Below are 17,335 nucleotides of genomic sequence, written 5' to 3' on the forward strand. Positions count from 1 at the left end.
GGCAGTCTTGTCCTGCTCATCTCTTGCTCACCGCTCCAGGCGGCCTTGTCCTGCTCTTCTCTCGCTCACCGCTCCAGGCAGTCTCATCTTGTTCTGCTCTTGCTCGCCGCTCTGGGCGGCCTCACTCTGCTGTTTGTCCACCGCATCTGCGGTTCTGTTCCTGAGTCCCAGTCTGTACTGGGTCCTATCCACTCGGTGCTCCAACCTGTCGTACCTGCCAGTACCTCCCTGCCTGCATACCAGTCGTGCTTACCAGCATCCGCCAGTCTGCATACCAGCCCTGTCTGCCTATACCCAGCAGTCTGTGTGCCAGCCTAACCTGCCTGTTTCTGTATTCCCCTGTGTGGGTCAACAGCCGTGTCCGGGGTCTGTCCTGGATTAGCACCTGGTCCCTCTGCTCGGTTCCTCCTTGGTGCACTGGCGTCGTATGCCGTCGTGCGACCCTGGTCGGATCAGGTGGATACTTAGTTATGCCCTTCCAGGCATTCACTCTCCGGCACGGTCCAGTGGAATCACTACATATACACGCACACGCCACTCAGCCCGGGCGTGTGCATTACAGTCATTCCTTGCATTTCATATAAAACACTAATTTCTTAAAGGGATTATCCAGTACTATAATCATTTTTTACTATGAGCCTAACAGGCAGGTACTTGCTACCTACCTGCCTGTTGTGCTCAGCACCGATTCTGCAGCTTCTGCTGACGACACATCAACAGAGCAGTAGCTTCTCTTGCTCTTTGCTCTGTTGACAGGGTGTGACTGTCAATGTCATGATGATTGACAGCCGGCTCCCCGCTGCCTTACTGCGGGGAGCCGGCTGTCAATCAGCAAGACACCTACAGTTACGCACTTTTGACAGAGCAGCACGGAAGAAGAAGAGCTGCTTTGTTGACGTGAAGCAGCAGAATTGTTGTCAGGAACTCTGTGCTGGGTAGAACAAACTGCAACTACCTGCCTGTTAGTCTTTTTTACTATGAGCCAAAAAAACCCTAATATAGTTCTGGATAACTCCTTTAAGACAGTAATTGAATAGCCAGTGCTGTTAAATACAGTCAGCTTCTCTTCTGGAGGCTGCAATTATTCAGAAATGTATCTGTATTAGAAGAAGAGAGCTCCAACCACCAGCAGTGAATTTTGGACCTATTGTGATAAAATAAATAAAATAAATTATGGTAGAATCCTACGAATAGTAACATCAATGCCACCACTTACCCCCAAAACCTAATAAGTAGAACACAGTCACTTTCACCGATTAAGTCCAAAGCCTTTGTCTCAATTCTAAATACACACTGAATTTGTCTCCTAAATCCAGGGACTATGTGAATGGCAATTATGGGCTTTATCTTCTGAACAAAATGTCCATTAGACACTTAAAAGGTATTTTTATAATACAAATGATAAGTAAAATTAATTTAACCCAACGCATAAGGCAAGTATATTTTGATGATAATTCTATGTGTCGTTTTTCTCCTCGGCTTTCCTCTTCTTCATTTATTTTTAGTTTTACTTTCCACTTAATTAACTTTAACACAATTTCAATTTAAGCTTAGCAAAAACATAATGTTCCCCAGGCCGATTAAAGAGGAGTCTAATGTCTCTTTTTTCAGGTGTCAGAAGAAAATTAATTTGGAAGATATTATAAGTCATATAACCAATCTGTACTCGGGAATGTGAGGAAATTCTCAAATACACTTCATATTCTGCTAATCATTGAAATTCTGTAAAAGGAAACCCTTCTCGTAGCATTAGACTTGGATTATGCAACTGCAACTTTGCACCCATAGTAAGCAAGACTGGCTGAGGGTTTTTTTTTCCCATTTTTTTTTAAAGGCATTGTCTCATGATGCATTTTCCATAGTTCACCACTCCCCTGCCTTCTGAATTCCTGCTTGCCAGGGGGCAGTGCTCTCCAGAATGATTGACAATTCAGACCTGTGGCACATTTGTGCTGCTGGATAGAGATGGGTGAATAAATTGCAGTAGAATTGAATTCTACTCAAATTTTACATAATCCGCATTCACCAAATTGAGGATTTTTTGTAACCTACTGTCATGCGAATTCAGCAAAATAGCGACTGCTGAATACCATTTTTCTGAACCATAATGAGACATCAAAAGGTTAAAAAAAATAAAACAACGAAACCTTATACTTCCCTCACCGCTCCCCTCTACGGCCTCTGTGCTACTCACCGCTCACCTCCATAACCCCTCTGCTTCTCACCACTCACCTCTCCAGCCCCTCTGCTCCTCACCGCTCCCCTCTCCCCTCTCCAGCAACTCTGCTACTCACCTCTCTAGCCCTTCTGCTACTCACCTCTCACCTCTCCAGTCCTTCTGCTACTCACCTCTCCAGCCCCTCTGCTACTCACCTCTCCAGCCCCTCTGCTACTCACCTCTCCAGCCTCTCTGCTCCTCATCATTCCGCTCTCCAACCCCTCTGCTACTCACCTCTCCACCCCTCACCGCTCCCCTCTCCAGCCCCTCGGCTACTCACCTCTCCAGCCCCTCTGCTACTCACCTCTCCAGCCCCTCTGCTCCTCATCGTTCCGCTCTCCAACCCCTCTGCTACTCACCTCTCCACCCCTCACCGCTCCCCTCTCCAGCCCCTCGGCTACTCACCTCTTCAGCCCCTCTGCTCCTCATCGTTCCCCTCTCCAGCCCCTCTGCTACTCACCAATCACCTCTCCAGCCCCTCCGCTACTCACCTCTCCAGTCCCTCTGCTACTCACTGCTTACCTCTCCAGCCCATCACTGCTCCCCTCTCCAGCCCCTCGGCTACTCACCTCTCCAGCCCCTCTGCTCCTCATCATTCCGCTCTCCAACCCCTCTGCTACTCACCACTCTCCTCTCCACCCCTCACCGCTCCCCTCTGCTACTCACTGCTCACCTTACCCACCTCTCTGCTATTCAACACTCACCTCTCTAGTCCCTCTGCTACTCACTCACTCACCTCCCCCTCTGCTCCTCAACGCTCCCCTCTCCAGCAACTCTGCTACTCACCTCTCTAGCCTTTCTGCTACTCACTTCTCACCTCGACAGTTCCTCTGCTACTCACCTCTCCAGTCCTTCTGCTACTCACCTCTCACCTCTCCAGCCCCTCTGCTACTCACCTCTCCAGCCCCTCTGCTCCTCATCATTCCGCTCTCCAACCCCTCTGCTACTCACCTCTCCACCCCTCACCACTCCCCTCTCCAGCCCCTCGGCTATTCACCTCTCCAGCCCCTCTGCTACTCACCTCTCCAGCCCCTCTGCTACTCACCTCTCCAGCCCCTCTGCTCCTCATCGTTCCGCTCTCCAACCCCTCTGCTACTCACTTCTCCACCCCTCACCGCTCCCCTCTCCAGCCCCTCGGCTACTCACCTCTTCAGCCCCTCTGCTCCTCATCGTTCCCCTCTCCAGCCCCTCTGCTACTCACCAATCACCTCTCCAGCCCCTCCGCTACTCACCTCTCCAGTCCCTCTGCTACTCACTGCTTACCTCTCCAGCCCATCACTGCTCCCCTCTCCAGCCCCTCGGCTACTCACCTCTCCAGCCCCTCTGCTCCTCATCGTTCCGCTCTCCAACCCCTCTGCTACTCACCACTCTCCTCTCCACCCCTCACCGCTCCCCTCTGCTACTCACTGCTCACCTTACCCACGTCTCTGCTATTCAACACTCATCTCTCTAGTCCCTCTGCTACTCACTCACTCACCTCCCCCTCTGCTCCTCACCGCTCCCCTCTCCAGCAACTCTGCTACTCACCTCTCTAGCCTTTCTGCTACTCACTTCTCACCTCGACAGTTCCTCTGCTACTCACCTCTCCAGTCCTTCTGCTTCTCACCTCTCCAGCCCCTCTGCTACTCACCTCTCCAGCCCCTCTGCTACTCACCTCTCACGTCCCTCTGCTACTGACCGCTTACCTTTCCCTCTGCTACTGACCGCTTACCTTTCCAGCCCCTCTGCTACTCACCTCTCACATCTCCAGTCCCTCTGATACTCACCGCTTACCTCTCCAGCCCATCACTGCTCCCCTCTCCAGCCTCTCGGCTCCTCATCGTTCCGCTCTCCAACCCCTCTGCTACTCACCACTCACCTCTCCACCCCTCACCGCTCCCCTCTCCAGCCCCTCTGCTACTCACCTCTTCAGCCCCTCTGCTCCTGATCGTTCCCCTCTCCATCCTCTCTGCTACTCACCAATCACCTCTCTAGCCCCTCTGCTTCTCACCACTCCCCTCTCCAGCCTCTCTGCCACTCACCACTCCTCTCTTCAGCCCCTCTGCTACTCACTGCTCCCATCTTCAGCCCGTCTGCTACTCACCGCTCTCGTCTCCAGCCCTTCTGCTACTCACAGCTCCCCTCTCCAGCCCCTCTGCTACTCACCTCTCCAACCCCTCACCGCTCCCCTCTCCAACCCCTCTGCTACTCACCGTTCCCATCTCCAGCCCCTCTGCTACGCACTGCTCCCCTCTCCATCTCTTTTGCTACTCACCGCTCCAGCCCCTCTACTACTCAACGCGCCTCTGTCCAGCTCCTCTGCTTATTACCGCTCCAGCCCTGAAGCTACTCACTGCTCACCTCATCCACCTCTCTGCTATTCACCACTCACCTCTCCGGTCCCTCTGCTACTCACTGCTCACCTCACCCACCTCTCTGCTATTCAACACCCACTCACCTCCCCCTCTGCTACTCACCGCTCAAGCCCTTCTGCTACTCACCACTCTCCTCTCCAGCCCCTCTGCTACTCACTGCTCCCCTCTCCAGCCCCTCTGCTACTCACTGCTCCCCTCTCCAGCCCCTCTGCTACTCATCGCTCCCCTCTGCACCCCTCTGCTACTCACCACTCACTGCTACAGCCCCTCTGCTACTCACCGCTCCCCTCTTCAGCCCCTCTGCTACTCACCGCTCCCCTCTCCAGCCCCTCTGCTATTCACCGCTCCCCTCTGCAGCCCCTCTGCTACTCACTGCACACCGCTACAGCCCCTCTGCTACTCACTGCTCCCCTCTCCAGCCCCTCTGCTACTCATCCACTCACCTCCCCCTCTCCCTTTGCTACTCACCGCTCAAACCCCTCTGCTACTCACCACTTCCCTCTCCAGCCCCTCTGCTACTCACCGCTTCCCTCTCCAGCCCCACTGCTACTCATCGCTCCCCTCTCCAGCCCCTCTGCTACTCACGGCTCCCCTCTGCACCCCTCTGCTACTTACCACTCACCGCTACAGCCCCTCTGCTATTCACCGCTCTCCTCTCCAGCCCCTCTGCTACTCACCGCTCCCCTCTCCAGCCCCTCTGCTACTCACTGCTCACCGCTACAGCCCCTCTCCTACTCACTGCTTCCCTCTCCAGCCCCTCTGTTACTTACTGCTCACCGCTACAGCCCCTCTGCTACTCACCGCTCCCCTCTGCAGCCCCTCTGCTACTCACTGCTCACCGCTACAGCTCCTCTGCTACTCACTGCTTCCCTCTCCAGCCCTTCTGCTACTCACTGCTCACCGCTACAGCCCCTCTGCTACTCACTGCTTCCCTCTCCAGCCCCTCTGTTACTCACCGCTACAGCCCCTCTGCTACTCACTGCTCCCCTCTCCAGCTTCTCAGCTACTCACCATTCACCGCTACAGCCCCTCTGCTACTCACTGCTCCCCTCTCCAGACTCTCAGCTACTCACCACTCACCGCTACAGCCCCTCTGCTACTCACCGCTCCCTTCTGCTACTCACCGCTCCCGGCTACAGCCCCTCTACTACTCACCGCTCACCGCTACAGCCCCTCTGCTACTCACCGCTCACCGCTACAGCCCCTCTGCTACTCACTGCTTCCCTCTCCAGCCCCTCTGCTACTGACTGCTCACCGCTACAGCCCCCCTGCTACTCACTGCTTCCCTCTCCAGCCCCTCTGCTACTCACCGCTACAGGCCCTCTGCTACTCACTGCTCCCCTCTCCAGCCTCTCAGCTACTCACCACTCACCGCTACAGCCCTTCTGCTACTCATTGCTCCCCTCTCCAGCCTCTCAGCTACTCACCACTCACCGCTACAGCCCTTCTGCTACTCACTGCTCCCCTCTCCAGCCTCTCAGCTACTCACCACTCACCGCTACAGCCCCTCTGCTACTCATCGCTCCCTTCTGCTACTCACCGCTCACCGCTACAGCCACTCTGCTACTCACCGCTCACCGCTACAGCCCCTCTGCTACTCACCGCTACAGCCACTCTGCTACTCACCGCTACAGCCACTCTGCTACTCACCGCTCACCGCTACAGCCCCTCTGCTACTCACTGCTACAGCCACTCTGCTACTCACCGCTCACCGCTACAGCCCCTCTGCTACTCACCTCTCACTTCTCCAGCGCTTCTGATACCGCGCTTGAAAAAAGGCACAAAGCCTTGGGGGACATGGCATATTGCTAGCTGGTACTTGCACTGCCCTCATGTTGTGCGTTTCTGTACATAGCAGTGTTTATGATCATAGCCTTGAGAATATTGTAACGTAATTAAATTGAGTAGGGGGTGCTTGGCTTAGTAATATTGAGAAATGCCAATCTGCAACATAAAGGTAATTGTGCTGACGTCCAGAAAATGTAAAATACAGAAGCATTTAGTGTTTGAAGCTCCCGAGTTGCAATAGCAATAGCTAATTCATGGCGTCAGGTTTTATAATGAGAGAACCAATAGCAGCGGTAACCAAGGAAACTACTGAGTCAGCGCAAAAATGAATCCGGTGCGAGCGCTTCCTACATGGACGGTGTAAACTCCAAATAATGGGTTGCATTTCATTATTACACGACAGAGGACGTATCGCCGCACAAATGTATTTATATCCAACAGGGAAGGCACGACCTCCTGCGTTCTGATGAGGATATTTAGTCCGGATGTGCCCCCTGCTACATTTTATTAAAAGACATTAATTTCTCTTTACGGATTTATTCTTGGTTTATTACCCATGATTTGCTTCTACTCTCCCGGGATATAACACAAAAGCTGTTGTGTGGATATACAAGCAGATAGGCAAGAAATCTCAGAAATGAGCCAGAAATAAAACGTAATGGGGGAATATTCATCAAAACTACAGAAGAAGAGAAAAGAAGAGCGATTTGTCCATGATTTTTTTTACAGATTTTTGGAAAAAAAAGCTTTGAAAAGTCACAATTTTTATGCCATTCTTACGGGGGCAAGATGGGGCGTGGCGCGTCCGCTCCAATGTGTCCCTCATCAAGACTGATGACAGAATCGCTGGTCTTGATGAATTGGGGCCATTGTATTTGGCAACCAATCAAGACACTGTTTTCACATTACAAATGTAACCAAATGTAGATTCCAGCCAATCAGCATGCAACTCTCTAAAATCATGGCTTTGCTGTGAATTTCTATACGATGCTTGCAAATTGTAGAGGTACAAATTGAAATATCTGATAAAAACTATGGATACTAGTACTTTAAAAAACACCAGGACCCACCCAAATTAGAAAATGGCTCCAGGCAAGGAGTTGTTATTAAAGGGGTATTTTTTTACCATCTCGTTCATTTATTTAAAATCCATAGGAAATGTTATAAGTGCATAGGAGATGCTGGTCCCACCAATGGGACCCCCATTTATCTGGTGTCCTGCAAGGTGATCGGAATTCTCATTCTTTTGTATAGGAATTCCGATCACTTCTGCACTGACAGCTTTGCAAGACAGGGCTTTGTTCTTCAGACAGATACACGTTCCATTGGTATATATACTATACATTTACAAGTTGGAAATGCCCCTTTATTCATACTTCATATTCCTAGAGGGAGAAATATTAACTGACTTGTTTAGATCAGACAATACATATTTTTCCAAATAGCATTGGAGAATAAGGAAACCATGACATCTTGGCCGGTGTATATCCAGAAGAAGTGAAGCAATCGTATTAGTGTATTCCTATATTATGAAGTAGGAGAACATACAACGCGTTTCAAGAGTATAACGCTCTCTTCTTCAGGTAGAAACCACCATAAATTAAAAGTTAGGTTAAGAGACAGAGTGATATGTTTTTGAAACACGTTGTACATCCTCCTACACCATTATAGAGGAATACGCTAATACGATTCCATATTCTCCAGCGCTATCTGCGGAGGTTTGTCAGTCGCTCCATTGTTTGTTTGTTACAGGCCCGTAAGGAAGTTGCACTTCCTAGTGCAACCACGCAAGGTGAGGACGCCACTTACTAGGGTGCATTCAGATATATTTTTTTATCGTGTTGTCCTATGAAGCTATTTCTTGTTTTTTTTTCCTGTTTATTAATATTTTTCCCAATGGAATAAGTACAATAAAAAAAATAATCTTCTGTGTCTAGATATTGTCGTTATATACATGTTATGGTCCCCATATCTTCCACTGTTCTTACCATTTTGTCTCCACCTAATCTGTTCAAAGTAAACTAAAATTTTCAAAAATTAGGATGGAACTGTAATTTTAACTATATTTGCATAAATTAATTGTAAAATGTAAATAAAATAAACTTTATAACATATTTTATCAGCTTTTTTCTCCACTTCTTCCCCTCCTACTTCCCTTTTGAACTTGTCATCTACTCGGTAGAAACAACTGAAATCCATCTTGCTCAGACAAGATGGATTGCAGGTGTCATTTTACTCAAGTACATTATACTCTATGGAAAGATGAGGGGAGCAGAGTGTGGAAACAAGCAGAGGGAGACACAGAACGATCATGCTGCTCTTTTATCTACCTTCAGTGCTGGATTCACAGCTACACTGATCACTAGGGCTGTGTAATTTCCCACTTTCTGCCGCTTCTGTCTGCATGATAATTAAGTAATGAAGAGCATTAATCCCTCTCTATGTTCTGTATGGGAGAGATCATAGCAGCTGGTCTCCTACTACCAGCTAACAGTCGATTGCAAATTAAGAGGTAGAGCCTGCGGAGGGGAACATAGTGAAAAAGCAGGATACAAGCCATAAATAGTTTTATTCCTCATGTACACACACCATGTAGTTCATTTGTTGTGGAAGGTTAATTGAAAGTATAGTTATCCTTTAAAGAGTTTTTTTTAATTAAAATACTTTTCTCACCAATCCGCTGGATAGATGTTAAATGTACGATCACTTGTAGTCCAACCAAGGAGAGAACGGGAATCCCAAAGTTCCCTGTGGATGGAGCAGTAGTGCACTGCCTGACCATGGATGTAATCACTCAGAGGACCTTGGCACCACCATTTTTAGGATCATTGTTGAGTCCCATTGGTTGGACACAAAGTGACCTTACAATTATTACCAATCATGTGGAATAATGTGGCACTATTCACATCCACTAGTTAACATTTGTAAGCCAAAATCAACAGTGGAACCTACAGAGTGAAAAACTATAATTGAAAGATTCACTCTCATTCTGTGTTTTGGATCCCCTCTTAGTTTTGGCTTGGGAATATTGATCACATACTGACCAAAAATGACACGTGAATAAGGCTTTAATATTAACAAACTACAAAAGACCCAGTATACAATATATTATTACATCTTTTGTTTCAGCAGGTCTTCTCCCGTGCTGCACCCATTGCAAAACTCACTGTTATTTTACTCATTTATTACTTCCCCACTTGCAAAAGTGCAGAAAAATATGCTGGCACTATATAAAAAAAGATAATTTTCTTTTGCTATTTTAATATGGCCTGGATTGGATATTTATGCATATTATTAGAGACAATGTGCAGACCAATAGGAAAGTATCGTCAGTGGCAAATGTCTGATGCCTCCTCTTGTCCTTGCTGATCAAAGAGGAGCAAAGCAAGTAATATAAGTGTATAAAGTAGTGGTCAGAACTTTTTTTTCCATCCATCTCACCTTTCCGATCGCCTCCTTTCACTTTTCTTCACGCAGTTCACAAGGCAACACACCAAAAAAGCCATTGACATCAACAGGATGATAGCGCAGCTCACGATGGAGGCAATGACGGCCACTTTAAATCCAAACGTCTCGTATTTTGATAAAGCTGTAAAATGAGATAAATTATGGATAAGCACACCAAATGGATGAGCCATTTAATCATTAGGCCATTGTTGAACTCCCCCTCCCCTTTTATTGCCGAATTAAAGACTAGTCTTTAATGTGTTACATTTTGGATGTCATTCAAGCTTCGAGTTACAAAGTGTTCTTTATTATCTTATTTTATGTCATTAATACTTGAGACTACCTGGTGACAGATATGGATTGGTAACAGCAAGCCAAGTAGACCTCGGTGATAAATGCTGCATATATGTATATTCATGACTCAGGCAGGGTTTCATTGCATTTAGGTGCTATAACAATGTTAGATGTATAGTTTTATAAAACTGCAATTACTGGGATTAGTGAGAATAAGTATAAGCTAGAGATGGGAGAATTTATTCAAGCGGTACTGATCTGTAGTCAAATTTTATAAAAATCTGTATTCTCCATGTCAAAGATCACAGTCAGAGGGATCACGTTCAACCCACCACTCTGCTACCTTTTTGTCACAGATCTCTGCTGAGCGCTATCGTCAGGACAATTACGCAATTGACTGACGATTAACGAAGGAGGCCGCGTCTGTTACCACTACTAGGCCGGTTATTGGAGAACTCACAGTGAGCGTATGGTATATACACCAATGCATGGAATATATGTATATACCCGCGGGACAGTCAATGCCAGCTCCGCAATAACCCAAGAAAGATTATTAGCTGCCACCACCAGTTGTTTATACAGGCCGATTGGACACCTGACAGGGAGCGTATGACTTTCAGGGGTGCGGTTTACAGAACAAAAAGGAACAGAACTATTAAATTTTATATTTAAACCAGAAAAATAGGCAGTGTTTACAAAAAATCTTCAAAAGATTTTATAACGGGGACAAAACAATACAGCATATACAATTACATTAAATAAACATGATTAACAAAAGAAACTTACTAAATGTGGAACAAGTCTACACGGCGATGTATCTTCCAGCATTAAATATAGATCATAATTTGCCTTGTCTCTTTATCAGCACCTAATTTACACCCACACACCTCCCCTTGATGACTCATAACAAGGCTGGTCATGGGATATGGCTTCAGTTTCAGAAAATTATGAGATTCCCAACATTCACGATATTTTCACTCCTGACGATCACAGACATTCGATATCGCTGTCATATTTTTTATCGGGTTTTTACCTTTTCAAAGATAGGAAACATGGCATGGCTGTTGTCAGCTATCTGGCACTATTAATTTGGGGATGATTGGCATGTCGCACAGTTATGAAAAAAATATGCATATTCTTCCCCTATTAATCCTGAAGATGAAAATGTATGTCCCATCAATATCTGATCAACACTAACCCCAATATTCATAAATGTACATTGGGGACACAAAGTCTGGGGAGGTTCTTTCATCACAGCAGCTCATCCCTGAGAGGAGCCTACTTCTCCTTTTATTAAACAAACCCCAGACTTCATGTCCATTCCAAGCAAATATACCAGTCTTAATTACCTGTCAACACCAGGGGGTCCTAGCTTCCCTTGGTGTTTTAATGGGTTTTTCTCAACTCCTAGCTACACATAATTTCCTCACTAAACCATATGTTAAACATGTGGTTCTATTTCAAAGAGAGGTTTAGATTCTCCTTCTGGAGATTTTAATTATTTTTATGACTCTCCAGAATACAGATTTTTTTTGTAATTTGCTTGGTGTGAATTCAGAACATTTTGCTGAACCATAAAGGATCAGCAAAAGTTAAAATAAAAAATCTCATTTCACTGCCCACCATTCCAGATTCCCTGCTTCTTGCTGGCTGCATACTGATCCTCCATTGTTCTCCTTTCCGCCATAAGGAGCCGCATCTCCCACCACTTTACTTTATGATGCTCTACCAGGCCACGAATGTCACTACATGTTGATCACATACATCACATTGCAACATATGCGATGTCACAATAAGTGACCGAGGCCAGGTCACATCTAGAAGTCCCTTCCAAGAATGAAGACACTGAAGATGCGGAGCACAGTGGCGGAAAGAAGAGCTGTCCAGGACTCGACGTCAGGTAGCTAGCCACGGGGAGGTGAGTAGTAGATTGTTTTTTACATTTTAGATTTATAATGCTCTGGGGTCTGGAGAGACTCCAGAGCAAAATAAGGAACATTCAATTCACATAGAATAAGTTCACTGTGTGGCGCCCTGCTGCGCATTGGTGCCACAGAACCCAGAAGGGTGCATGGATGGACTTCTCCACAAGAGGCCCTCACACATACACACACCTCCACCCTACCACCTCAGACCAGCAGAAGGAGCCCGTTAGGGATATATAAAGGGAGGGTGGAGTTAGGCAGTTCAGTTAGTGAGTTCCAGTCAGAGTTGAGTGTTTGAGTCTCAGTCAGTGTTCAGAGAGGAACACAGCTCAGAGTGAGCAGAGAGCGTGCCGACGCTCAGAGAGACGCAGCACGCCAGCTGCCGAGTAGTGAGGGCCCCGAGTGTGGTCGACGACGAGGAGAAAAAGAGAGTGGAGCTAAGGGGGCAGAGGAGCCTAGTAAGCTCACCCCGATATACAAACCGGACACCGGGTCCGAGCCTACAGGGACCCTATACACCCAGTAGGGATAACCGGAATCCCAGGAGGGCTACAAGTCCCTGGCAAACCTGAAGCTAGACACCTACAGGACCAGAAACCACGAAAGCCCCGACGTCCAGGGAAAGTGGTTACCAACCAGAGGTCCTACTTCTGAGCATCAGGGGAAGTAAAAGCAGGACACATAGTCTAGGATCAGTTGCAGGCTGGCCAGGAACATACACAGAGACAGCAACGGATCAGGAGGCCCTATACCCGCTCACTGGGGAGAGTCCAAAAGTGCGCCCTTCACCAGGAGTACCCTGGACCGTACCTAACAACAGCACCAGTAAAGGTAATGAAGCAAATCCCCTGTCTCTGTCCGTTACTTCTGCTGTGCCATCGCTCCCCCTGCACCACAACGCCCAGTGCAACCTGCATCGTTTCCACTGCCCTGAGGCCTGCTCCACCTGTGGGGAGCCGTTCCATCTCCAGCTGCCCTAACACCTGCCTCAGAGGACTGTCGCAGCACTGGTGATCCTCACCAGACACCACAGGTGGCGTCACGACAAATCCCCTATAAATATCCCCTTTTTGCACTGACCGCCCTGGGTCATGGACTGGGCCAGCCACCGTGATCTCCCCCAAAAGCAGCCATAAGGCCCGGCTGCCGAGTACCCCACGGCCCTGGGGGCGAGTCAACTGCAATTCCAATATCCCAATGAAATCGACATGATTTAGCAAATTCGAATCTCGCCTGATCGGCTCATCTCTAGTCTAAGCATAGCCATATAAACTAAACTGACACAATATTAGAGACTTCCGTCTAGTAAGATGAAGGGCCTCCTTTGACCTTCAGAAATTTGTCCTGGCATAGATTTGAAATCGTTCTGTAGGATTTTCGGCCAAATGGACAAGATAGCTTCTGGTAATTGCGGCAAATTAGATGGGAGATTCTGATATACCCTGAACAGGTCATCTTACCTCATCCCGAAGCGCTGTATATTATTAAGGCTGTGAAGACAAATGAAGCAAGAAAACTCGCTGCCATGTTACCATGACCAATACACGACTATATGACCATTGAAGCATAGTGCACTGTCCTTCTGAAAGTGTCCTTCTACCATCGTGTAAACAGCTACCATGAAGGGATCAATGTCATAAACCACAATGCTTAGGTAACCTCTACTGTACAAGCATCCATCCCACAGTTATCAGAGGACCCAGAGTGTGGCAAAAAAAACATTTCTGGCACCATTACTCTAACACCACCAGCGAGGAAGGGATTATAGATTCATGCTGCTTGTGCCAAAATTTATCCATGGTGCAAAAGATATCAGGAAATCTAGGTGATTTTCCATTTCTCAGTGATTACATTTTTCTACTCTTTCGCCCACTGGAGACTTGTCTTTCTGATTTCCGTAGACTGCAATGGCACTCAGTCTTATCATCTGTAGTTATAGTTCATCTGTACTAAGGGACATTCAATTGTGCATCGGAGTTGGGTGGATCGATTTGGGGACACCAGTTCATTGGCCAGGTCTCTGGCCGCTCGATGGATGCTTACCTTTGGGATCCCTGGCGCACCTTTTGATTAATCGGGCTGGTGCAAAGTCATCTATGCGTCATGATGCAATGATAATGTCACACCAGCCCAGCTAATCAAAAGTTGAGCGGGGGATCCTGGAAGGTAAGAGATACACGAGCCTCCCATCCAGCAGCCAGAGACTACTGACCTAACTGATGGACCAGAATCTCATGAATCGATCTGCCCAACCTTATTTGCGCATTCAGACACATTATAGTCAGCTGCAACTTATTTGACCGTGCACCGCCTGCTCCTCAGAATGATTTTTGACATTCTCCTTTAACCCCTTTCGTTGACGACTTGGTCACATTGACACGACTCTCTTCTTTTTAGATGTTTTCCTTGCTACATGCCTTAGGATAAGAAGCGAAACCAGAAACTATTTGCAGACATGTATTTTGGGGTGTTTGCCCTTCATCAGTGCAAAGCAGGAGAACAGATATGGCTGGGTGATGGTGTAAAGGGCAGCATTTCTCCTTGTGGAGAACATCAAGATGGCATAAGGAGACTTAAAGGTCATGCAATGCTACTCTGGGATTTTTGTCTGCCACAGCAAAAAAGGGCAGCAATGTTTACCTGCCCAGGTCAGGATGCAGCAAACCCACATAAAGACTACTACCCACTAGGGTAGTGCACAGTATCCGGTAGTGAACAGCACCCTATACAAGCCTTTTTGTGTGCAATTCAAATACTAAACAGTCACCCCCTCCATGAAATGGTAGGTTGTGAGTGGTTGTCTCATCAGTATTTTGCACCTGTGTAGGCACCATCTTTATGTGGGTTTGCTGCATCCTGGTAGTGCATTTGGCTTTGAAGATCTGGGCAAGTAAACACTGCTGCCCTTTTTTGCTGTGTTTTTTCTTGAATTTTTGGGGGAATTTTAATTCTTCTTAGTGTGGCTTTGATTTTTGTCTGCCCTCTGGTGGGATCATGTGTCTGAGTATCATACATGCAAGCTCCAATTGTGAAATGAGGGGTATAGCTATAGGGGGTACACATACATACATATACACACACTGTATATATATATATATATATATATACACTATATATACAGTTGTGTTCAAAAGTTTACATACCCCGGCAGAATTTTTCCTTTCTTGGCCTTGTATCAGAGAATATGAATGATAACAAAAAAACTGTTTCTCCACTCTTGGTTATTGGCTGGGTGAAGCCATTTATTGTCAAACTACTGTGTTTTCTCTTTTTAAATCTTAGTGACAACCAAAAACATCCAAATGACCCTGATCAAAAGTTCACATACCCCAGTTCTTAATACGGTGTATTGCCCCCTCTAACATCAATAACAGCTTGAAGTCTTTTGTTGTAGTTGTGGATGATGTTCTTTATTTTCTCAGATGGTAAAGATGCCCATTCTTCTTGGCAAAAAGCCTCCAGTTCCTGTAAATTCCTGGGCTGTCTAGCATGAACTGCGCGCTTGAGATCTCCCCAGAGTGGCTCAATGATATTGAGGTCAGGAGACTGAGATGGCCACTCCAGAACCTTCACTTTGTTCTGCTGTAGCCAATGACAGGTCGACTTGGCCTTGTGTTTTGGATTGTTGTCATGTTGGAACGTCCAAGTACGTCCCATGTGCATCTTCTGGGCTGATGAGTGCAAATTTGTCTCCAGTATTTGCTGATAATGTGCTTCATTCATCTTTCCTTCAACTTTTACCAAGTTTCCGGTGCCTTTGTAGCTCACACATCCCCAAAACATTAGCGATCCACCTCCGTGCTTTATTGTAGGAATGGTGTTCCTTTCATCATAGGCCTTGTTGACCTTTCTCCAAATGTAACGTTTATGTTTGTGGCCAAAAAGTTCAATTTTGGTCTCATCACTCCAAATTACTTTGTTCCAGAAGTTTTGAGGCTTGTCTCTGTGCTGTTTTGCGTATTGTAGGCGAGATAATTAGTGGAATTTGCGCAGTAATGGCTTTCTTCTGGCGACTTGACCATGCTGCCCATTTTTCTTCAAGTGCCTCCTTATAGTGCATCTTGAAACAGCCACACCGCTAGTTTTCAGAGAGTCCTGAATTTCAGCTGATGTTATTTGTGGGTTTTTCTTTGAATCCCGAACAATTTTCCTGGCAGTTGTGGTCGAAATTTTTGTTGGTCTACCTGATCGTGGTTTGGTTTTTACAGAGCCCCTGATTTTCCATTTGTTAATCACAGTTTGAATGCTGCTGACTGGCATTATCAATTCCTTGGATATTTTGTAGTATTCCTTTCCTGTATTATACAGTTAAACTACCTTTTCCCGTAGATCTGTTGACAATTATTTTGCTTTCCCCATGATTCACAATCCAGAAATGTCAGTGGCTGGATGAAAGATGCAAGAGTCTGTCTGGATCCCAGAAACTTACTCAGCTTTCATGCACACACACTGATTACAAGCAAACAGGTCACAGGTGAGGATGTTACCTTTAGTAGCTAGTCAAACCCATTTGTGTCAAATTCTGTGCATGTTATCAGGCCAAAATCACCAGGGTATGTGAACTTTTGATCAGGGTCATTTGGATGTTTTTGGTTGTCATTAAGATTTAAAAAGAGAAAACACAGTAGTTTGACAATAAATGGCTTCACCCAACCAATAACCATGAGTGGAGAAAAAGTTTTTTTGTTATCATTCATATTCTCCAAAACAAGGCCAAGAAAGCAAAAATTCCCCCGGGGTATGTAAACTTTTGAGCACAATTGTACATATATATATATATATATATATATACAGTATATACATATATACAGTATGTATTACATACACACATACAATTGAGATGCAATTGTAGTGTGGACTTTTAGGTTTAATTAAAGGGGTTGAACAAAAATATCCTGTGAAACGTTTAGGAATTGCAACCATTTTTCTGCAAAGCCTCCTCATTTCAGGGGCTCAAAAGTAATTGGACAAATTAACTTGACCATAAATAAAATGTTCATTTTTAATACTTTGTAGAGAATCCTTTACATGCAATGACTGTGTGAAGTCTGGAAGCCATGGACGTCACCAGACCATGGGTTTCCTCTTCTGTGATGCTTTGCCGCTTTTATTGCAGCTGACTTCAGTTGTTTGTGGGTCTTTCTGCCTTAAGTTTTGTCTTAGGCATGTGAAATGCTGCTCAATGGGGCTGAGATCTGGTGATTGACTTGGCCATTGCAGAATATTCCACTTCTTTGCCTTATAAAACTCCTGGGCTGCTTTCGCAGTATGATTTGGGTCATTATCCATCTGTACTGTGAAGTGCCGTC

The 17,335-nt window shown here is 46.4% G+C and overlaps 1 protein-coding gene across 1 annotated transcript in view; it reads right to left on the minus strand.

The window, feature by feature from the left end:
* Positions 1–17,335, minus strand: part of SUSD3 (sushi domain containing 3) — a 94,890-nt gene that overhangs the window by 18,802 nt on the left and 58,753 nt on the right. The window contains exon 3 of the mRNA XM_073644554.1: positions 9,802–9,949. Coding sequence (XP_073500655.1) covers positions 9,802–9,949 — 148 coding nt within the window. The remainder of the gene's footprint in view (positions 1–9,801; positions 9,950–17,335) is intronic.

Source organism: Phyllobates terribilis, unplaced genomic scaffold (assembly GCF_046119375.1).
Source record: "Phyllobates terribilis strain yellow unplaced genomic scaffold, ASM4611937v1 Scaffold_8__6_contigs__length_399053987, whole genome shotgun sequence".
Classification (NCBI taxonomy): domain Eukaryota; kingdom Metazoa; phylum Chordata; class Amphibia; order Anura; family Dendrobatidae; genus Phyllobates; species Phyllobates terribilis.